The following is a 25,060-nucleotide window of genomic DNA, read 5'->3' on the forward strand; positions in this document are numbered from 1 at the left end:
AAGTTAAACTTGTATTGCACGGAATGGTGCTGAACTGATGACATTTAGATGTTTACTCATAGGTCAAACATACTCATTGACATCAGCAAATATTGTTCATTTCATTATGGAGTTACACATAATTTTATCTTTCATGAAAAGCAATAGATTCACAGAATGTATACGCTTGAAATTTCATGTCCATGAAGAACTTGATCTACTAAACATTTTTCTACAGTATTTTCTAAGTATTTTTTCTATTATATTTTTGGGGTTTATAAAGTTTTCCCGGTCTCCCAGTTAATTACTCATTTGAACTTGTGTTTCTTAACAATTGTATAATTAGTCCCTAATTAATGGATTTCACGCTAACATCCCTTTCTTTTAAGAAAACAATCAACGTCAGAATAATAGTTTGATTAACCACCAGTTTTGACCTCTCAATGCTGATGCAAGTAATAAGAATAAAAAACCAAGTTTTGTCATTTTTGTGCCAATTTTATTTTTTATCACTAATCATATTTTTTTAAAAATAAATCATAATTTGTTTTGACTAGAAGAACCAATGAGCTTCTTTTAAATAGATTACATGGTTCAGCGAGCAAACAATCACAAATTAAACCAAAAAAAAAAATGAAATATAAATTTTAAAAATTCTTTTCTGTTTTATGTGTTATGATTTAAAATGCTATGGTAAAACATGCATCAATTTCTGATTCACAGAATGATATTCATTTTATCTTTCAATTTTTGTTTTCATTTTGTTGAATATTTATTAAATATTATAATCCTCATGAATATTCATGAGGTGGCTTAATCCTTTTTTGAAATCAGTGTGAAGCGTTTGTTCTCAGTACAGGAAATGTAAAATTTAATAAAGCGTCCGCCGTAGTGACCCGTTAGTAGTTAATAATGTCTGCTTTTACAGTGGTTCTCGACAGGGATGTAAGTAAACTAATTATTGTGGTGTTTTGGTGGTGATGGGTTTGAGATAGCTTAGATGGATATGATGGTGTGTTTTGCTCAACATGTGGTTATATGGCTATGATGGTTCAGATTATCATCTGAGTCCAGATGACCACCGACTTTACTGATATCAATGTTTTCTTAATTCTTTATCCAATACAGCATTGCATAAAACCAAATAATTGTGATTGTAGTAATCTGCTAGTAAATCCATTATGGCTGTAGATGGGAGCTTTCATTGACAACAAGTTTTCTGTAGTTTGATGCGATGCAAACAGCACGTTGAGTCATTGCTGGCTGCTATGTTAACATAACATTTTCCGTCTAATGATGTGCATGGAATAAAGGAACCATATCTCCATTCTAATTTCATATCCTTGATTAAACTCACGTCCCATGAATAATTAACAGTTCTATGTACATTATCTATTTCACCTAAAATAAGGTATTGGGTATAGAACATAGGTTTCTATATGAGGGATAATTCTCTGGAAATACAGGTTAAAATGGTTTAAATGAATTTTGCATGACAGATACAACAAATAATTTCAACAACAGAAATCCCACGGCCATAAAAATAAAATGATAGCACAAGTCGTAAAAACTAATGTGTTCAACATGGACATTATCCAGTGATAAGAAGTATTAATGGTGATTTAGTTTGATAAAAGTACGTCTTCCTAGCGGTTGTTGTCCTAATCTCCTTATTTGGTAAAAATGTGATAGATTTGCTGTCTACCTGTGGTGTACCTTTAACATTAATATTCTATTTAAAATCTCATCGTCAAACTATACACATTTATAGATTAAAAAAGAACAACCTTTAATCTTTATAATTAGAAGTTATTCCAATATAGTATTCGTCATCATAATTTGGATATACATGGTATCTGTATTGCTCAATATTACAGGATTTGAAAAATGAAAAGTTATATGTGCTTATAGAGTTGAACTGAATATAAAACTGAAGGAAGGATAAAAATGTGGGCACCAGTGGTTAGGAAAATCAACTGCTGACTATTGATATATAGCTGTATAGAAAGTTACAGTTATTTTCCAAATTGGAAATGACACACATTCACACTCCATGGATACAGGGGATGTTGCGCCTTTAGATACAGATGGGTTGCTAGGAGATCCCATAACCAACTATGTGATGCAGAAGAGGGGAAAGCGCTTTACCAATCAGAAATCACTTTCGACAATGTGGCTCAGATGTCCCAAATTTTGGCTTTTCATCGTTAATGAGATAGAAGTTTAGAGTCAATATAACTCAATTGCTTTAATCTTTCCTCAGGTATACTTGTGATCAATGCTAGATGGGTGAAAAGGAAATGACTCTGGCCATTTATCACATTCATCTATAGAAGATACACTTTTCATTGTCATGTTAAACTCTTCTTAAGACTATACCGATCAATTGATCCCTTTGATAGCTGTATTTTGTAAAGTAGCATCTTTAATTTTTTATTGAAGAGCTTGTGGTGTGATTTTATTGGCTGAGATGCCAGATAGAAGGATGGATGATCATTTGTAGATAGTTATTTACTCGTCCATTTGATATCTGATCTTCACACCCAGTTGTCTCCTCTGGAGGTCAGATAACTGCATCAACCAGTTGCCATAGTGCACCATCATTTCAAGCAGATATTTGCGGTATCCGTGGCGTCTGTCATCATGTCACTCCTTCAGAGATCTGTCTTGGTTTATCCAAGTATCTACTACTGTGTCCCTGTAAGCATGAATTTTATCGTTTTTTTGTAATTTTTCTTTTGAATGATGATGAGCACATTGATAGATTTTATGATGGATTTTTCTAGGGAGGGTATCTGTGCAGTGTCATGACTGACCATTGTCATTAGGTCTCATGTTAACATTGTACCACATTTAGTTTTTTTAAAACCAGCAGACGAGGAATAGATCATATACTACATTATGCATGGTGCTACTGGCCTGTTCTTTTTGTGAGTCATGGCAACCACAAATTGTTATCAGGTTTATTACAGTCAGGTTGCATCTTAAAGTCTGTTTTGTGGTGGGTATAAGAGCATTTGTGACAACTATTCTCACGGAAGTTGTTTTAAGGACCACAACAAATATCTACACAGTTACAACACGTTGTGGTTCATAAAACTTTGTCTCTGGTAACATTAAAGCATTGCTGTTGTGAACAACAGATGACAGTTTTGAGATAACTCTAGTCAATAATGCTACTTGGAAGGCAACTATCATCAATCCAGGTCATTCCTTGATTATATCTGTTGCTTGAAGAAATAATGTACATATGAAACTTAGTATTGCACTGATATCACTGCACTTCAGCAACAATTGTTCAAACACATTGTATATTTATGCATATAATGTGCTAAATATTTAAAAAAATTTCACAGCATTCATGCTATAAAGAGCCACAGCTCCTCTCTCTGTACATGGTCTCTATGTATAATTGAAAGAGGATATCGGTACTATTGTTAAAGATGTTGACCCCCTTAGGGACGGATTCTCCTCCCGTGTTATTAATACTATCAAAGTTCATTCATACTCGCACATTTTGAGTTTTCTTGCTCGTGTAGATTCCATCAGCGTGTATTACATTTCCACAGCTCACTAGAGGTGTCCATTCCCATACAATATGACAAACCTGACTTATTAATTATTTATATACAAAAAATATATTTGTAATTTTTGAAAGTTATCTATTGAAATATTGCTATCATACATTTTAACCTTTAAATGGCAAAGTCAACATTTGTCACCTTTTCATTTTTTTCCAGATATTTTCAATAAAATTTGTAGCCAATAGGGAATTATTTCATTTTGATTCAAAATTCAAACAAAATTAACATCTAGAAAAATACTAGTACATTAAAATACGTAAAATGTTATACCAAAATTTGGACTGGTTTCAATCTTATTATTATCATCTGCAACCAAACCTAATTTTAGTGATTTTTTTCTGTAATTTCCTCTACTTTCAATATTGTTCAAATCACTAACAGATTTTGATCAGAGATTACAAATTTTGATTAATCCTTTCAGCATCAAAGTAAATTTATCATCACCTTCACAATTTGCTGCATAATTTTTCAGATATTTTTTAAATGTCAGGGAAAAAAAATATTGTCAATCAGAAATTTGTGATTGTCTGGTTGAAAATTAACAAAAAATACACAAGAATGTTCAAAATGCGGCCCCAACATTTTGCAAAAGTCTTGGTTGACGGATCATTTAAGTTTTGTCAAGTCATCTTTCTGAATAAGATTAAAATTTGTAATCTGCTTTATTCAAAGTTCAAAGGTACAATTGCGTAATGCTCACTATTCCACTAACTACCTGAAAACATTTGAAAAATTAAAATCTTTGAAAAATAAATAAAATAGCACTAGGAATTCTATAAAACTGAAACACAGCAACCATTTTTTTTATGTAAGTTATACTTGGTCATGTGACTGCATTCTATCCAATCAAGATTCATTTCTTATCAGAACTTTGTGGTGTTGTCAAGGCAACTATTGTTATCTGTACTCATGATGATAGTGAAATGTTGGGGCAGACCTTAATATTGAAGGTTATCTTGTTGCAATCTGTCTTTTATCTTTTATATATATATATGAAGTCTACTATCTTGTATGTTAGTACGAGTATGTGGAAGTTAGCATCTAATACATCCTAAAATTTGAAGGTACTAGATAAAAACATGTCATATTTTCACTTTCACAAAAACTAGACTCTGTTCCACAGTTTTGTTGATATTGTCTCCAGATATCAGATATGTCTAAATTGGTAAATTTTGCTTATTTTATCTGCTGTTTTTACAAAGGGAAGCATAAGAATTTCTCTGTGTTATGTGTTTATGCGCTGGCAGTTTCAAACTTCTGACTGAATGATTTTTATTATCAAACTAGGGGTACTTATGCAAATTGTGCACCTGGAGTCTGAGACAGTGGCATTTATTTACCTGTTGTGTTCATAAAACTTAGACACAATGGAAATGTACCTGTGCACCTACTTCCTGTGTACCCTCATTTGAATATTAAAGAATTTTTTCCAGATGTGGTGGTTGCAGAACAACAAATAACAAGAGTTTTGCTCTGTATTAAGTTGTAATTAAGTTTCTGCTTATTTGTAGGCGGGTATGTCATCAATGGCAAATGAAATGCCTCTATCAAGTCCAAATTCCCTTTCACCACACAGTAAAAGGGGATCACCATTTCCATTTGGTTACAATAACAGTGCTCGACGTCCATTAGTGCCTGAATCTTCAAGACTAGCAGGTGAGTCACAGAATCAAGTTTGTTTCTAATCAAGATTAGTCAGTGAGAAGGAGATGCACTGCTTTGGTAGCATGTGATTTTAGGGAAGTCTGTCCTTAAGGTACATCCACCTTCTGAAGCTTGACTGTTGTAGCCGATCCCATCTCATGGCAAACTGCATCTTGGAAGTGGGATACCTTAAATGTTGTATGTATTTGATATGATGATAATGTACTTGGTGTGACTTTGTAAGCTATCTGTATGTAATTGGTATGTCATTAGGGACGACGTCAAACGATCGATGTCGGATAAAAAACTTAATTCCTTTAGTTTTTTTCCAAACCCCCCTACCCCCCACTGAAACTTAATTGATAAATATTGGTCATGGCGTCAGACTACATTCACCATTAAATACAAATTGATAATCGGACAGTAGTATTGCATAGGAGTTGGTTGTCGGGTGGGTGTAAAAAGATTTTACAAATGCATCTCATTTGACGCACAGATTTACACTCAAACCAAACAATTTTTCTGTTTTTTCCCTTTTTCCCTGGATATAAAAAAAACGAACTACAAATACTCCAAGATTTTTTTGACTTCATTAAAAAATAAAATCGTTTTTGTAGGATGGAAACTTTTTGAGGTCAAAACCCCCCACCCCCAAACTAAAGGAAATAAGTTTTTTATCTGACATCGATCTTTTGACGTCGTCCCTTAGACTTCTACTCTTCCTTGTCAACATCAGTCTTGACATTCCACTCATCTTCATGGGATTGCTGTAACTTCTTTGGTTTGTATTTATTTTTCCCACTTTGTGTATAACTATCTAACAGAAATATTTTCAACGGCTTGTAATTCATTGGTAAAATATTTAGAAATTATTAATAGTGAATTAGTCCCCCAGAAAGTACCAGGATGTGTGACCTTTTAGGGTCATTCATAAGGCATGCTATTAACAGTATACTATAAAAATGTCCTCATTGTTCAAAAGACGAACTTGTTGTGTAAACAGTATATTAAATAGCAGTGTCCCATAATTCCATGATTAAAATTAAATAGCAGTGTCCCAAAATTCCATGGTCCATATTGAATAGCACTGTCCCATAATTCCATGGTCCATATTGAATAGCACTGTCCCAAAATCCCATGGTCCATATTGAATAGCACTGTCCCATAATTCCATGGTCCATATTGAATAGCACTGTCCCATAATTCCATGGTCCATATTGAATAGCACTGTCCCATAATTCCATGGTCCATATTGAATAGCACTGTCCCATAATTCTCTGGTTCACTGTCAGAGAGCCCTTTCAACACTTCTGCTTCTCATTGTTAAGGATTGCACTATGGAATTATGGGACATGATTATTTTGTTGACATTCTTTAAAAAAAGAGTTTCAATTACGGAGAGTAATTTGTAATTGCGAATAAAACTTGAAATAAGAACTGCATCTAATAAAAGGGAAAGTTTCTTAATTCACTGACAAAAGCTCATCTGTAAAAAAAAAATAAAATATTTCAGATCGTTTTACATTGAACTGAGAAGTTGAGGGGGGGGGGGGGCTTCTTCATTGTTTTATGGTGATAAGGTAGTGTGATGTAAATGACTGTTTGTAGATTTCAGGTGCATGGATTTTTGATCAAATTTGTAGATGGTTTGCCAAATCAGTTATAATGAAATTATAAAATAGCTATAATGTTAACGATTGATTACCATGACGATGTGATGAAGTGAACATGCATGACAGTTTGAAATCTTGATTCTATTTGGTCAGATAGGAAATGAGGAGTTTTAGGAGACGGTAAAACGACATCAAGATATATCAAGATTTCATCATAAAAAGTATAAGCCCCTGATTGATTGAACCACAAATTAATTTTTCTTTTTGTAAGAAGTTATTAACCACGAATCCTTTGTGGACTCTTTTTTGAAATTAGCGGTTATACACAACATCAATCATCGTAATAAAACTAATTATATCGAAGATGGGTCCCAACCAACAGATGGTTACCTTCATAAGATATTGCCCAAGGATTTCGTATCGCTAGGGACTTCAGAAATTCTGCAAACTTTGAAACATTACAGATGTACAACTGTATACTGTCTTGGCCCCATTATACGCTGTACATCAACCATGAATCGGCGTTACCATTTGTTGCCGTACATATTTAAAACTAAAATTCAATCATGCAAAATTAACATAAAAAACATACAATTTATTTCAAGTGACTGCGATGACTTTACAATATCTGACGAAATGGAAAGCCATTGTATTTTTTGAGATTGTTGGGGTATTGATGCATTAACTTAAAATTAATTTTTTTGCGATTTATTCTTGATGCATATTTGTGATAAAGAGTATAAAATTGCAAAAAGGTATAAAAGATAAAAACAGTAATTTTCTAAAGCCAAGGTTCCTGTATCCTTCTTTTTCCATTGGTATTCATTCTGTTCGCTGATAGAATTGTGATTTCCGACGAAGTGGGCGAACAATTTCCTTTCCCTTACTGATACATTATATCTTTAAAAGACGATTCCAATCAACGTACCCTATTGAGAACTGTTACTAATTAAGTCCGCTGGATTGAGCTTGTTAGTGTTGTGTGTTACGGCTGTACAATGCTAGATCCCTTCGAGCAACGTAGATACACAAAAAGGTATCTAAGGTTTCCCAACGCTATCGGATTACCTCACTTTAGTTGGTACGGTAGATTATTACGCCGGGATTATCCGCCCGAAAAGAAACATTATTCTCACTCGTTGAAATCCAGGAAAAAGGGTTTGAGGGAAGAGAGATAAGAACAAAATCACCGCAAATGTGAAAGTTCTTTATTCTATCTACACTTTAATTGGGATGAAAGGAAACCTGTCAGGAATGTAGTGTTTAGCAAGAGTAGATAAAAATAAGGGCGTAAAACCTATATGATGAACTTTGGAAACTCGGTTGAATGTTTGTATCCTCTGCATTATATAGATTGTTAAAATTGTGCATTATTCCTTAATCTTTGATTGGGTGCGGAGGGGAGGGAGACAGAGCAATATTTTGATATTGTATCTTTCAAAGTTAGAGGATAATTCACTTAATATATTGAATTCTTTGTAAATATCCAGAAAAAGGATAATGTGATCTGGGTTGTCAGGCTGCTAATAAACAGCCGGGTGTAGTTCATAGTATGTTGGATTATTAAACTTTCTTAAAGCATCCCCATCATCACTCGGCATACATTCAAATATTGTATAAACAAGTGATGTTTTTACTTGCCTTGTATACGACCCATGGGACTCCTATCGAATATGATGTGATGCAACGACCGTGGTACTTTATATGAAAATTAAGAAAGTTCAACAATACCGAATCTCAAGAGAGAATCTGTAATTTATATTATAGATTTTAGCGCTTGAAACAAAACAATGGAATGATACACCACACAGGTGCGATAGATTTGTACGGGAAAATTAACAAACATCAAAGTCGTAATCATGCTTCATTGCATCACAAAGGTTTTCGTTTGATTTTTTCTCGTACAGGAACTCAACATTGTCATTCAAACATAAAAATAGAACTATTTGTAATTCTCTGCTAAATACTAATTGTGCTTGTGGTATTTTGACCTAGTTATCATCGGTTAATTTTGAGGAATCTGAGACAAGTGAGCCTGTCTTAAGCTGTTACGCATGCTGTGATTGGTTGAGGATCAGTCACATGACAAGTGAGCCTGTCTTAAGCTGTTACGCATGATGTGATTGGTTGAGACTCAGTCACATCAGAAGTGAATTTGTCTTCATCTGTTAATATTTCACAATTCAAAAATTCACCATAGTTACTCGAAAACTTCCATGAAACTTCTCTAAAAATAGAAAAAAATATATAACGTATTTCCTTTATTAGAAGCCCACTTAAAACAATGTTGTGTACTGCATCTTGAAAATATGAAATATTTATAATATTAGCAGATGTTGGTCATTTATTTATATGTATGCATCTGCCACCAATAGAACAAATACGGTAGTTACCAATAATTTACAAAAAGTAAAATTTTCATTGATTTATAAGCTGGATTTATATTTCACTTTAACAGCCAACAAGCCGTTTACTGTTTTCAAAGTTTCATAATTCACCCTGATTTGGAATCCTTATCTGCCAATATCTTGGTGTAAGTGAGAGAGCCACAGACTAGTTTTTGCTTGTCAAATAATGTTTCATTCTCTGCGTCCACTGTTGAAACAGTTAATGCGATGAAGAATGGGGCAATTTTTGGGGGGTAAAAACAAAATGGATGGATTTTTGCTCCCAGAACAGCCATTTGCAAATGAGATCAATCACTAGAAAGTTTATATAAAGTGGCTGTAACTACTGTATGTTAGATGTGTTGTTTTAGTTATTTCGAGTATAGAGTTGGACTTCAGTTTCATCAAATATATTAGTACCCGTATTCACTCTGTTGCAAAATTGAGGATATACTGTATTGAATTGAGGAATTATATGTTTAAGGTATATCCAAGTGTGGGGTTTTTATATGTGTGGGTCTGTCATTGCTTTATTCCATGTATATGTCTTGTGTGTAGCTTAATGTCTTATCTTGCTGTCATGTGGTATGTGTGTAATCTGTATGTGGGATGTATAGGTGTACACCAGCACCTGTGTGTAGCCATTGATGTCTTATCTTGCTGTCATGTGGTATGTGTGTAATATGTATGTGGGATGTATAGGTGTACACCAGCACCTGTGTGTAGCCATTGATGTCTGTCTTGCTGTCATGTGGTATGTGTGTAATCTGTATGTGGAATGTACAGGTGTACACCAGCACCTGTGTGCAGCCATTGATGTCTTATCTTGCTGTCAAGTGGTATGTGTGTAATCTGTATGTGGGATGTATAGGTGTACACCAGCACCTGTGTGTAGCCATTGATGTCTATCTCGCTGTCATGTGGTATGTGTGTAATCTGTATGTGGGATGTACAGGTGTAGACCAGCACATGTGTGTAGCCATTGATGTCTGTCTTGCTGTCATGTGGTATGTGTGTAACCTGTATGTGGGATGTACAGGTGTAGACCAGCACCTGTGTGTAGCCGATGATGTCTATCTTGCTGTCATGTGGTATGTGTGTAATCTGTATGTGGGATGTACAGGTGTACACCAGCACCTGTGTGTAGCCATTGATGTCTATCTTGCTGTCATATGGTATGTGTGTAATCTGTATGTGGGATGTACAGGTGTACACCAGCACCTGTGTGTAGCCATTGATGTCTGTCTTGCTGTCATGTGGTATGTATGTAATCTGTATGTGGAATTTATAATAATTTTCCATTTCCTGGCGACTTGGTGATTGTCTTACACTGTCCATGTTTTTATCTGCCTTGGGGGTTTCTGTATCTCCCGGTATACGAGTTCAGGATCGCATTCTTTGTAGGGCTTGGCATTGACTATGGTAGATTGTTGGCTAGCATTGTATACTATGACACTGTGCAATAGGAACTTTCACTATAGGGCTTTACTTATCTGGATGTGTAATGTCAGTTGTTGGCAGGCATTAAATGGGGAGGGAGTGATCAAGAATAATGTGGATGTAAATATTAAAAATGATTTGATGAAAACCTATATTGTCATACATGTATATTGATTATTATTTGATTTTTATTCGAACAAAAAAAAAACCTGAGTTGGGTCAGTGGTTGGCTAATAATGAAAATACTAGTAATGGATATGATCACAAAACATTGTGGTTTTCAAATGTTGAAATTCGTGTACAAATTTTTCGCCTGAAATATCTCTAATTTAAACCAGTTCAGCCTTGAGATAATATAAGCTGTATTGGTAGTGTAAATGAAATCTGGATTGTTCACTGAACTGAATGATATGCGTACAAGCTGTTTCATTATAATACCTCTCACACTATTGTCTTGTTTCACTGTTTCTTGTTTATAGTTATATGTTTTATTATCTATTTTCAGGAGGCCCTACTGCAAAGAGACCCAGAGGTCTGAGTGCAGCACCGGTAAGTAGTCACCCTGGTTTCTATGAAAAATCCCCTAAAGTTCAAACATCCTGGTACTTTTGGGGAGATGAATTTAGCATGAACATGAAATCATCAATGATTTAAAAAAAAAAAAAAAAAAAAAAAAAAAAGGATGCATTTGTTATAGAAGATGATCAACTGCAAATGTGTGTGCATGTGCTGAATTTGGCAATGCTAAATGTGTTGGGCTAAATTAATTTGTGTACGCAGACACTATCAAGTCTGGCAACAATGCAAAGACCAGCATTTTGGGTGTAAGCCCACATCATAGGCTGGCTTACAGAGCACATATATGTTATATCTTGAACATAGTCATCAGTGATGTTACCATTGACTACATCTCCTCATTTATTTATCTATGATACTGGCATCTTCAAATGCAAGTTTAGATCAAATTAGGCATCATATAAAGACACTGTGCATCTGAACTACTGCATTACTGGTAAACTTGGAATTGAAACATAACAAAAATGCATAGCAGTATCGTGGGTGAAACTGATGACAGGTCGGTTTGGGAGACTGAATAACAGCAACCCAGATTGATATGCTTGGGTGTATTTGCTTTCACCGAATTGAACTTTTAATGATTTTGATAAAACAAAGACAACCACACACTGCATATTAAACACCTTCCTGTAAAATACTTAATTCTTGCTTGGTATTTATTTTCGCTGATTCAGTTAAAATACTATCCAGCAAATATACCTTTTTTTCCATTTTAGATTCAACTCATCAAAAATAAGAGAAAATAAATTCTATCCAAACACTAAAATTTTTTAAAATTAATTCCAGCTACAATAAAGTATTTTACAGTACCTGTAGTCATGAGTATGGTATCCCTATAATAAGCTTTAGATGCAAACAAAATGGCTGCCATACTCAAAATTGCACAATTTTGAAACAAACACCAAATCTATAAACATCAGAATGACACACTGATGTTCCGTTTACCAGGCTGTTTGTATTTTGCTGAGAATCAACGTTCTCCAGGGTCTAGATTATTATCTTTATTTGAATAATAAAATGGTAGTTACTGTGCATTTGAAGGAACAGTGCCATTTATAGTCACTTTCAGTAATTATATGCATCTATTGTTGTCTATGGCATGTATAGGATCCAATATTGTCTACTTGTATCAGTCTTTTATGGTTTATCTATACTACTGCTCTTCAGAGTTCAAACCACCATAGTGCACAAAAACAACAAAACAATAAAAACTGACTTACCAATAGCTAAGCTAACTTAGATTGAATTTCCATAGTGCAAAAACACAGTCTGGATTTCAATAGCAAACAAATCCAGGCTGAATTCCATAGCATGTCAACCCAGACTGGTTTTCCATTATGTACAAAAGTGTGGGGCGTTTTTCCATAGCATGTTAACCCAGACTGGTTTTCCATAATGTACAAACATGTGAGCGGGTTTTTCCATAGGATGGGGAACCCAGACTAGTTTTCCATAATTCACAAACATGGACTGGTTTTCCATAATGCACAAGCCTAGACTGGATTTCCATAGCATGGTTTCTTCCATATTTTTTGTTTGAGACTTGAGGTCAAGATAAAATTCTATCCATTTGATTCAAATTTAACCACAAAATTATATAAAAATGTGCAAAATGTTGGTGGGGAATATAATAGCGTTCAAAGAGTTAATTTATTCATGCATAGCTGGTATGTTTTCGTGTGCTGACCATTCCCCAGGGTTATCAAACCCATGAGACAATGCTTGTCGCATTATATCCTAATTCCAGTCTACCATACTGTTATTCTTCCTCATTACAATCACCTACCGCAATGTTTATTTTAACGTTCACTACCTTTGTCAGTGACAGCGGTAATGCAGAAGCTAGTATTGTTTAGATTTCGGCCTATTCCAATTGATGTATTGCATGAGAACACTTGGTTAATTGAAATAAAATTATGACAAAGCGTAGTACAAATCATGAGTGAACACTCTGAGACAGTTCTGAGTCTGATAAATAAAGCACACAAAACAATTTTTGAACATGATGACTTCAATCATCAAAATGGAACACATTCTAAAACCGACACAATGTCATGGTTACATATGATTGATTGACAGCTAAGTGGGGTTAAAGTTCATGGGAAAATGAAATCATCCAATACAGCAGATAAGGAGCTATGAATATTTAACTCTGCATTGCATTGGTTCTTGATAATTATTTTAAGACAAAAAGAAACTAGTTTGGTATGATCAGTGAAGCGTTGAGAGTGTAGATACAAAACTAATGGAGCATTACCGGATAGACTATTAGCAGCAGAGAAGCCAACTTAATTGATGACAGAAAACGTCCAGTCCATGGATAATACCCACCTCGCTACAAACGATGTTTAGCTTTCATTCTGCACCGCTGCTTTGATAGATGCCACATATTGTAAAACGCTTTAATTTTGACACTGGGGTGCTACTGTGAAGTGCTTTAATTTTACCTGGGAAAGATTTCCAAAACTCACTTAACTTTAGTCACACTTTCATGAAATTCTTATTTTTAGTAACGTTGAGGTCACATTGGTATGCACAAACGTACTTTCTGAACGTAAACCTTCATTAAACCGAACCCCCCCCAATCAAATACAACTGACTGGTCTTTTGACCGTACTCACAGGGTCACATGCTCCACCCCCCTCCCTGTCATGTGACCGCTCTCTGTTTTTTAATACATTAAAAAAGTCCAACAATATAATTAATGCAGTATGAATGTAAACTTTGTAATTATCTTTGTGTTCTATGCTGTACTTGTCGTGGTAACAGCTGGACTTATTTATAGGACTGATAATAGAATGAGGGATATTACAAAATTACCCATTCTTACAACCATTTCACATTTTATTGCCAAATTTATGTCTGAAATACAAAAAGAAATCAAATTGTTATGACTTTTATAACATACAATTTAATGCTGTGGTTTTTGTTGTTGATTCTTTACCGCTATTGGTTGCCTGCAACAAGTTATACCACACCATCTGGCTTTACCTGCAGGCAGACTATCTTTTTACATTTTCAGAAGTGTTAAAATGTCGGTAGTTGCCTGAAGAACTATTAAATAAGGTCACTGCAGAAGTGAAAATATAGACTCCAGTATGCTTTCAGTATTGTTGGTTCATTTGAAAAAAAAGGACAATTATAATTGGAATTGTATTGCATTTAATGAAAAAAAAAATATTTTAATGTAGAAATTAGAATTCATTTGAATAAAAAAAAAATTTTATTTGAAGAAATTTTAGTTTCACAGATACCAGTATTTGTAATTTTTAAAATGTATTAAAAGAGTTGTTTTCTAAAATAATTTTGATAAAATACAAATTTTAATACTTTTATAGTATCTGTATCTGCTATTTTCTTTCTAATCCTTGTAAGTTTTGTTTTAAAGTCTTGACCGTAGTACTTGTAGATCGGCATAACAGCGGCCACCTATTTGTTGTATGTAGAATGCATGAAAGCCTTGTAAAGTGGGGTCTACTTATGAATATTAATGAGCAGTGAGGTTGGTAGCTGGCGGCATATGGTGCTTTGGTTACGAAGGGTTAACACAGTATTCCCATCATTGTTAGAAAAATATATACCATGGCTGGCCGAACTCTGTCATCGTGAAGTGAAATCAACCCGACTGTGATCTGTTTTCAGTCAGGAAGTGTAATAATGTATGGTAGTTTAGTTTAGTTTGCTACATCCGTTGTGTTCGTCAATCGTTTTTGGATAACTGCAGGAAGTATCAATCTATATATCTCCTCGTACTGTATGTATGTATCTACACTGGGGTAGCAGTAGAAGTTCACCACCCTCGTCATCACCATCCATGTTTTGTACTTACGCATACTACAATCCGGTTATGTACCTCCAAAATAGGGCCTTCCCAGTGAGTACTATTTTTTTCTCTCCACCTGTTGCCATGGGATTATCCTCCAAAACCAAATCTCCATTTTTTACTCTCTTATCTATCACAAATTATGTTTATGCTGCAAACTCATCACTGATTTTTAATTAGTCTTTTCGTTCAGTTAATCACCTGTCTGTTGTGTAAATTCGTTATGAAAAATATGTTCCAACCTTGTTTCGGTCAGATGTAAATACAATTTTTATTGGAGCAGTCATGGCAATCATATGCATTTTTAAAATTTATATAAATGGATCAAAATTATTTTAAAAATCCACTGCTACTTTTCTTCCCTCCCATGTTACATTGTGTTTGGCGTGCGGTTTCAATCTGTGTGCTGTTTGTTATACCGACATCACTTATCAAAGATGTTTTGAGAGTTGCGATAATGGTGGATTTTAATTAGTACTATGTAACAGATGAATGCTCACAGTATAAACAAAGTCAGGAGGCTGATTTTTGTTTTGATAGAATAAGAACATTGATACTGTTTACTATAGGGTGGTGGTTAAATGAAGTGTTAACCTTTTGACCACCAGACTTTCTTGCCCAAATTTCCTGCACTTTTTTCTTGTATTTCTCAATATTTCTGGAAAGGAACCTCAATTTTGAAGCCAACAGACAAAATTTGAATAAATTTTCAGTTTTTACTAAATAAATTTGGCTATTTTTGTCCCAATCTTCTGAAGGAAAGTGCAGACTATTTTATGAATTATGATGAAAATAGGGAACTGGTGTTGATACCAATGATACCATTTTATGAATGATAAACAATAAATTTGTTTCTTCCAAATTCTCACATCCCAAAGAAACAAGTTTTCAATTTGATGTCCATTGTTGATAGTTTTTAAGGTCAAAATACGATAATTACTTTTCAATTTTTCTGTGAATTTAATGAACATCAGGTCCAAATTTGTCAAATTTTATCTTATTATGCATAATTTTGTGGAAAGAGTTGTTATGAAGTTTAAAATAACAAGTCACTTGTAATGGTACTGATTAGCATAGAAACAGAGTAAAAACATCATGATGTTATCGTGAGATTACTAAAGATATGAAAGTAAATCTGAAAATGATAGGGTGGTTATCTGTGGACATCAGTGATGCGCTTCGTTTCAATTTATCTCTTATATTATCCCGTGTCCAACCATGTCGGAAAACCTGTCAATATTTGCATAGCTATCCCGCTATAAAACTCAATTGTTCATGGTAAATATGAATACACTGCCTGTTCACTTTCACACTGGCTGCCTTTTTAGAAGAAGAAGAAAAAGAAAATTAATGGAGAGTGTTTCTATGAAATTGTTTAATTGGTTACATTCCAAAATTCAAAGCTTTTAGTTGAATTAATTGTTTAGCATTCATCATCATAAAATAATATCCAAATTTTGTTTTTGTGTGTGTGAATTGTTTGTTATATCACGATTGATTTTGAGCGTTATTTTAAAATTAAAGGTATGGATTTTTAATAGGTTTTCCCCTTCTCATGATTGATTATTAAAAAGTTCAAATATACTTAATTTTGCGTTAAATTGAATCAAATGAAAGTGTTTGCTTTTCTTGTGTTTGGAATAAAACATTTTAAAGGATAGAGGAAACAATGTTGACTAATAGTAGCCAACATACTTGATGGATCCCAAGGGAACGCATCAACCAAATTCCACTTAACCTAGTCAAGGTCAAGACCAGGGTGTACAGATTTAGTCAATTGAAGCACACTAATTGTAACACAGATTTTTCAATTAAATTGTTTTTAACATAAAAGCCTAAATCATCAAATAACAATGATTAATTAATCGCAAATGTTCGCATCAGATTTAACGAAATAGTCCTCAATTTTGTGGATAATTTTTTCTTGATTTCTATCAAAAATCTCAACAAACTTTATCAAAACCTGTGAAATTAGAAAAAAAAATTATAAAATATATATATTCAAAACTTTTAATCCAATCTTGTAATGTCAAGTTGTGTCTGCCTCAAATGAAATATCCTTTTTTTTGGGAAAAATCATCACAAAGAAGTAAGAACTTTCAGTATTTTTTTGGGAATTCAAATCAATCACATTGTCATTCAAATATAGCAAATTAACGTAATGTTAAAGTAAAGTTCAGTTGGTTGCAGTTGGATATTTCCGCTGCTGAATTTAGCGATGCAGGCACATGATATTTATTGTTTCAATTCTAGCTGTAGCAGTTTCTTGTTTTCCTTTTTTTTAAAGAAACTTTCCTTTTAAGAGTTATCTGTCATTGTCGGGTAATTACGATAAATAATAACCATAATTGAGGGTACATTAACATGTAATTGGTCTGCATAGAGTATGGATGACATTTGCCCTTGCTACTCGGTTAAAAGTAAAAAACGTATCCTTATGACGCCAAGTCCTTTTATTCCCCCCCCCCCCCAAGTTTCTTTGGCTTTAAGACTGTTGCATGTTCTAATATAAGAGAATGTGCATTGCTATTGTCTGTGTGTTGCCTGTCTGTCTGTCTGTCTGCGTGGGTTGAAATACGCGTGCCTGCTACCACATTGTGTTTGTACAGTATCACTCGGAGTGCACAGATTAAAAGTCTTTTGATGTGATCAATGTTATGACTATCAAACCAAAGTAAGTTATGAATAGCGGAATTACGAGTTGCCTGCCATACCTGCCTTACTGTAATACTGCAAGGATACGTTGTACTTACAGGGGCGTGTAATTTAAACAGGTTTTTGCGAAATTTGTTGTCACACCATTTTGTGCTTGATGTGGGTCCCATGCGACTCTTACAACTTGAATACTTTTGAATATTTTTGTTGATAAGTGATATCTGCTAAATTAAATCCTGTAACAGTAGAACACATTGTTTTGTAGACAATTCAGTGAATTTAAAACTTGTAGTCTCAAAATATTAAAACATTGACATTAGATACTAGTGATAATTAATGCATTCACGGTATATTGTAAACTTTCCAAAACTCTAACAAGTCCTTGTATCAACAATTCCATGGAATGTTGATAGCCTATCAGACTACTTCAATACACGTGTAATACTTCGCATATTATGTAATGCATAGATCCATCCCTGATCAATATGAATAACTACCAATATTGTGACATTTGAAAGCCTCGCATCCACAATGCAAATTACAGTGTACAAAAGTTTTATTTGATGCACGAGGAAAACAATTTATCATAATTTAATATGAAATGGAGCGGGTATCATGTTTGTATTTCAACATTGGATAAATATTTCCCTATCACACCCACCCATGTGACCTGTCCCATTGCATTGTGGGATTTCTTCTTTGACCTTTTCACCAGAATCCCAACAGTCATTTTTACTCAGTGTCAAATTAGTTGACTGTTGTAAATCTCGCAAAATAGTCCTGTCTACATTCGCTTTATTTTTATTCTTCAAAATATTGATCAAATAGTCAACAAATAGACAAGATTATATCCTATGTGCTCAAAAATTAACACGGTTAGTTACAGAACACGTGCATAGAATTTGAAATTAATTGTTTGCTGGATGTTGAAAGGATTAACTTTAAATTTTAAATAAATTTTAAAAATACACATTAGTGAAAATGGGTTAAAGTCGCTTTTTGGTGAGCGACAGGTTAATGGTTTACTCCAAAATCGAATTACTGTTTACTTGTTGTCAGAGATTTTTTCAAATATTATTTTTGTAAAGGTTTAGCCCTAATTTACATAATATAAAAAGCTCGCGAGTGTGACAGCTGGTGAGGTATGAAATAGAAAGAACTTAATAAGACAGAATGTCAGTAATATACTACTGGCAGTGTGGATTTCCTTTGCATGCTTTCATTTTGTCATTTGAGTTTGTGACTTTTTTCAGTTTTCTTCAATGATTCTCACCTTGTTTTTATTTTTCTATTTCTCATCATGTCATTTGCAGTTTCTCATATTTGTTTCTTCCCCACCTACTTCATCTCATTAACTGTTTCTCATCTCATTGTTGGTATCTTTTGTCTCCACATCAGTGGACACTCATTTCGTCATTTACAATTTCACATTTTGTCAATTCTGATCTTCATCATTAGCAGTTTCTCATCTTGTCTTCTTGATTTCTCATCTTTGTACTTGATAGTTTCTCATCTGTGTCATTGATAATTTCTCATCTTGATTCAGTTTCTCATTTTGTCATTGTAATTCCTCATCTTGACTCAATTTCTCATTTTGTCTTCTTGATTTCTCATCTTTGTACTTGATAGTTTCTCATCTGTGTCATTGATAATTTCTCATCTTGATTCAGTTTCTCATTTTGTCATTGTAATTCCTCATCTTGACTCAATTTCTCATTTTGTCTTCTTGATTTCTCACCTTTGTACTTGATAGTTTCTCATCTGTGTCATTGATAATTTCTCATCTTGATTCAGTTTCTCATTTTGTCATTGATAATTTCTCATCTTGACTCAATTTCTCATTTTGTCTTCTTGATTTCTCATCTTTGTACTTGATATTTCTCATCTTGATTCAGTTTCTCATTTTGTCATTGATAATTTCTCATCTTGACTCAATTTCTCATCTTGTCTTCTTGATTTCTCATCTTTGTACTTGATAGTTTCTCATCTGTGTCATTGATAATTTCTCATCTTGATTCAGTTTCTCATTTTGTCATTGATAATTTCTCATCTTGACTCAATTTCTCATCTTGTCTTCTTGATTTCTCATCTTTGTACTTGATAGTTTCTCATCTGTGTCATTGATAATTTCTCATCTTGATTCAGTTTCTCATTTTGTCATTGTAATTTCTCATCTTGACTCAATTTCTCATTTTGTCTTCTTGATTTCTCATCTTTGTACTTGATAGTTTCTCATCTATGTCATTGATAATTTCTCATCTTGATTCAGTTTCTCATTTTGCACAAAATTTTTGGATAACAATTATAATGCTTATTTTTATATATTTAAAAAAACAAAAAAAAAAAAACGATATCCTTTCCTGTTGCTGATGGGTCCTGATCAAATTTGTTGAAAAAACATAGAAAAATTTATTCAAAACTAACATTGTAGGTTTCTAATTTTGTCTTTGGCTCTAGCATTTTATTATTGGTCTGTAGTGTTATTTCAATTAACTAATTAAATAAAGATATAAAGACCATTTCTGAATAACTTGAGGAATGTGTGGTTACACTGGGGGTACATATTCATCTGGATTCTGGTAAAATGATATAACTGACTCTGCCAGTGTTTAGCAAGATTAATTGAAATAATATATACACATAATAAGAAAAAACAAAACTTTTCTTAACCTTTCACCACTAGACAAATATTTCTGCACTTTTTCTTATATTTCTCAATATTTATGGAAATGAACCCTAATTTTTGAGCCAACAGACAAAATTTGAGCCAATTTTCGGTTTTTACTCAAAAAATGTAGCTATTTTTGTTTCAATCTTTTGAAAGAAAGTGCAGACTATAAACTACAGACTATAAATAATTTTTTGTGAATTTATGATGAAAAGAGGGAACTGGTGGTAAAAAGGTTAATTCTGATGTGTATTTGCATTCAGGTATGTTTTTAAAACATGTCTTCTCACAATAATTACTGTTGGGGTAATATTGGGTACAACCCATCACTACTTGTGCATACCTCCTATATGACCATAACAAAAATACAATGATCTTACCTAAGGTACAGACTCCATCCTAAATGCTGTATTTCACTGTTTTCTTCCTCTTGGTTGACTATACAATTACAATCGCAGGGAAAGAGTTGTAACAAATTTATTACTATGAGCAGTGTTTTCAGACTTAAGATATCTTGATGCTAAACCCATTCACAACAACTTTGGCAACAGGTTGCCATTCCTTAGGCCCATGGGACATACCATTGTCAATTATGTGGCAGGGGGAGGGGCACTAAGAAAGTAATTGAAGGAATTAACAATTGATGAAGTTTCTGTATTTGTAATAAAATGTGAGTTATTATAATTATTGATTGTAAATTTAAAATTACATTCAATCTGATTTTGTTATTTGATGATGTGAACTACATGTGCCACCCCCAAATGTTAATGGAATGATCCTATTGTCTTAATGCAAGTTAGCATGAATAGAGTTATCATTGACACCTAAGACAACAATAGGATTGACAAATCCAATTACAATGGGGGCTATAGCATTCACAGTTGGGTTCAACTTCCTGTGAGTGGAAAGTGCACCAGCTTACCTCGAGTGTACTGTGTGTATACTCAGAGCTCTAGCTCTAACGGATTCCATCATGAATGCTACTGAACGAAGTTGGAATATGTGGATGAATTGCCTTTCTGTGGAGGTTAGTAGTAGTATGGGGTCTTTTCAGTGGATTTTCTCTCAGCTCAAACAGAAGGATCAGCGCTTGCTAACTCCATGATAGAATTGAGTCAATTTTCATTTCCTTTGTTTTAATCTTAAAAACACTAGTTGCAGATTTGAGAAGCTGCTTTAAAATCTCAGCTGTTTTAGAGGAATTGGTTTTTACATAGTTTTGTGTGTGTTTGTAACATTATGATGGTGGAGTGGAGTATAATCAATCTTAGCATGGTAGTGTTACAATTGTATGACTTCATTTCGTACATCATCTACTGCTACTATAAAGTGCTTAATATTTAGCTTGGTTTTTATTTTTGTTTATTTTTTTCACTGGCAGATAAATGTGTCTAATTTAAACCCAGTGAAAATGCAAAGCTAACCATCAAATGTATAGTTTCAAAGTAAAACAAGTGAATTTAAAACAGAGTAAATCTGAATTCTACTTAACCCACAAGAATATTTTTCTTCTAAGTTCTAGATTTCTAGTCGGCCACAGATCTGATGTTCATGTATTCAGTGTAAGATCAAAACATAAAACCATTTATTGTTAATTGTGACTGGAATATTTTAATGTAGATGTGCACAGAAAGCAAAGTGATCACTTAGTGGAGTTACCATTGTCCTTTTTAAGCGCTTATAACAACAAATCACAACATATTTCATAAACCATGTTTCCACTACTGATTCTACTTAATGCAAAACTAAAGTAACTGTGTTGGCAAATATTAGAGAATTTCCATTGCCTTGCATTCATTGTTATTACAACAATTTATCTAGTTAATAACCTGCTGTAATAGTGTTTTGAGATCTGGTCACATAAATGGTATACTCCGGTACACAGCTTCGTGGCAATTAAATTGACCACATCTGTGTTTTGTCCACTACTATGTACTTTACACCCAATCTTACTGGATAGTTTTGATATCGCTGCCATTGTTGGTGCCATATCCCAATTTCCCTGGTATTGCCGTCAGCAGGCAAGTGGTATACAGCTTTGACACGTAAAATTTGACTGAATATTTTGCATGCATAATAACTATATCCTTCGAATGACTATTTCACAATAATGTGTTCTTGCACAAATGTATTATGCAACTTTAATTTTATGACAAATCGTGAAGCGCTTTCCCCAAAAGTATATATCAGAAAATGCTGTACCAAATTTCACTGCCATCAGTCAGATACTTCAACCATGGAGCTGTATGCTTCAACAAATTTTCTTTTTGCAAACTCTCTCAAAGTAATAAAATATTAATGTAAACAGTTTCAGCGGTGAAATTTCCCCAATTACAATATTTCAGTGAACATCACTAGGACGGCCATTTTATTATAACGCCTAATTACATTACTTATACTTACCGTTCAGGGTGTACATCTAATCCCTACAGATTCATTTCAACTATGCGTCTTGTTTCCTTTCAAAGTCTCACAATTACACTTGTTATTCTCATGCTAATTATTGTGTGCCATACACGTGTGTAGGTAAGATGCAGACCTGTTTAGTGGGGGTTGCCTTTTCTATTGTTGTTCATTTCCTTTGTCTGTGGATCTGCAGTATCCCTGCAGTCTATTTTATCTTCTCACAAAGATTATGTTTTAGTAGTTTTCCTCTCGACACTAACAATTTATGCTTATTATTTATTAATAGTAGTTTTCTTGGAAGTCCATAAAAATGAATTCGTGCGTAGACTGATAATGCGTCACGCAGTCTGTAGTAAATTTGAGACTAGCTTGTTGGTTAAACTGTTATTGCCGAAAGGATGGTTTTGTTGATAATGTTATGACTTTGTTGAGTCAGTAAATTTAACGAATCAGTACGCTCCCAAAAGATTGTGTTAACTGCTCCAGGAACTCGTATCAGAAAGGGATCTACAGCAAGGAATTCCATTTGTCACAAAGATACACACTATAAATTATGAAAGCATTTTTTCCATCAAGACTCTTTAATAAAAGTACAGCCGTGGTACTCTCTGGACCGGCTAAGTCATCGTGTTAGGCAGTCAATTTTGATGCCATATTTATCACTTTGCACCTTCTATTATCTCATTAGTACTATTACATGACCGAATTAACAGTTTGTTTAACATGAAGGTCATCATATTGTTCAATCTCCCAAGACCTTGAAACTTGACAAACTTTTGAGTGGTTTTCTGGGATTCTGTATACATGGCATAAATTCAGTTCGAGTACCGTAGTTTGAATCTCGGTCAATGTATGCTATATCAGCCTGAATGTTGGCAATAAAATATTACTTCCAAAATTGTCATAAAAATGTTTGATTTCATGAAAATCTTGTGTAGGTAGAATGCTAATGTAATGAGAGCTGGTTTTAATTTCCGTTGTCGATCAATAAAAAATCTAAAAAAAAAATTTTTCAATTCAGTATGCTTAAGCCAGGATCATGTAGACATGCATTGCCATGGTAATATGATCTACTGCATGTGCTGGGCTTTCATAAAAAAAATACTGGGAGATGTTTGCGTGAATGTGAATCACTGAGTGGAAGTCTGATGAGTCGTGGTTGTGTTTTTCATTTCTCTATTGTCATGCAAATGAAATGGCGCATGCATTCAAGTGAAAAAAAAATTGAATAGCCGGGAAATAAAATTAATTCTTCAGTATTCGCTTTCCGTGATTGAAGAGCGGCTTGGAATTGATGAGGCTTGTCTATTTCCTTGTTAAGTAAAGGACGTCTAGTGAAGGTTGGAAGGTCGACAATCCGCATATAATAGTTGCACTTTACTGCTTTTGGTACTTGGGAGTGTTCTTACTAAATGGCTGTGTTCATTTGCTGCGTCGCGGTAATTGCCTTATTCTTAAACATCCTTGCAATTTCATGTCAAAAGGGTTGTGGACAAATGGTAAGGTAGTAGTGTATTACCACACAGACTAAGTGGCGATGTCGCCGTAATAGACTGCCTCGCTAATAAGAACTACCATGTCAGTGTACTGGGATGACATTAACAATGTCTTACGTCAGGGGAGGTATATGGAATAAAAGGTGGAATATTATCAAATCTGACCAATGTCTTGTATTACTAGCGTTGTGGGACATGGTTGATGAAGCTAATCAATACCTAGCTGTCATTCTCCAATGATTTCCACCGATTGCTCACTATATCTGTGAGAAATTGTCTGTTGTATTGCATTGTTACCGTCAATGAAATGCAGGTGGAAAGTTGAGTTGACGAAAAACAGTTGTGATCCCAGGAAAGTTTGGTTTTTCAACTCAGTTCAGTGCAATTGTAGTAGCGTGTCTGCTGTCACATGTAATGATGCGACTGTCACCGTGATAAATATGCACGACTGTCATAAACATTCTTATTGGTAAAAAGGACAATGATCTCCATGGTGTGCATGTTTAGCATGGGTTCCGTATTCATACTAATGCAGACAAGCGGGACGAATACATTCTTTATTTACATAACATTCACTGCCCTGCAAGTTTTGCTAAACTTTATTATTGGAATGAGCAAGAGCCCAATTTTACTTGTGAGCTTTACACCTTTGGTTTAATTAGTTCTTGCATTAATTAGTCTGATAGATTAAAATAATAATTATTGATGTATGCTGTGTTACCAGTGCAGTGTTGTGAATAGTAAACACAGATTCAGTCTTCTCGTCCCTCGCTGTGGCAACTACTAAGG

The 25,060-nt window shown here is 34.0% G+C and overlaps 1 protein-coding gene across 13 annotated transcripts in view; it reads left to right on the plus strand.

The window, feature by feature from the left end:
* Positions 1-25,060, plus strand: part of LOC100313756 (transcription factor 12-like protein) — a 151,370-nt gene that overhangs the window by 92,297 nt on the left and 34,013 nt on the right. For 11 of the 13 annotated variants that reach the window (XM_085494755.1, XM_085494758.1, XM_085494762.1 and 8 more), the window contains 2 exon segments: positions 5,075-5,219; positions 11,153-11,196. In XM_085494755.1, coding sequence (XP_085350881.1) covers positions 5,075-5,219; positions 11,153-11,196 — 189 coding nt within the window. 13 annotated transcript variants of the gene reach the window in all.

The sequence above is a fragment of the Saccoglossus kowalevskii genome, chromosome 21 (assembly GCF_978046115.1).
Source record: "Saccoglossus kowalevskii chromosome 21, keSacKowa6.1, whole genome shotgun sequence".
Classification (NCBI taxonomy): domain Eukaryota; kingdom Metazoa; phylum Hemichordata; class Enteropneusta; family Harrimaniidae; genus Saccoglossus; species Saccoglossus kowalevskii.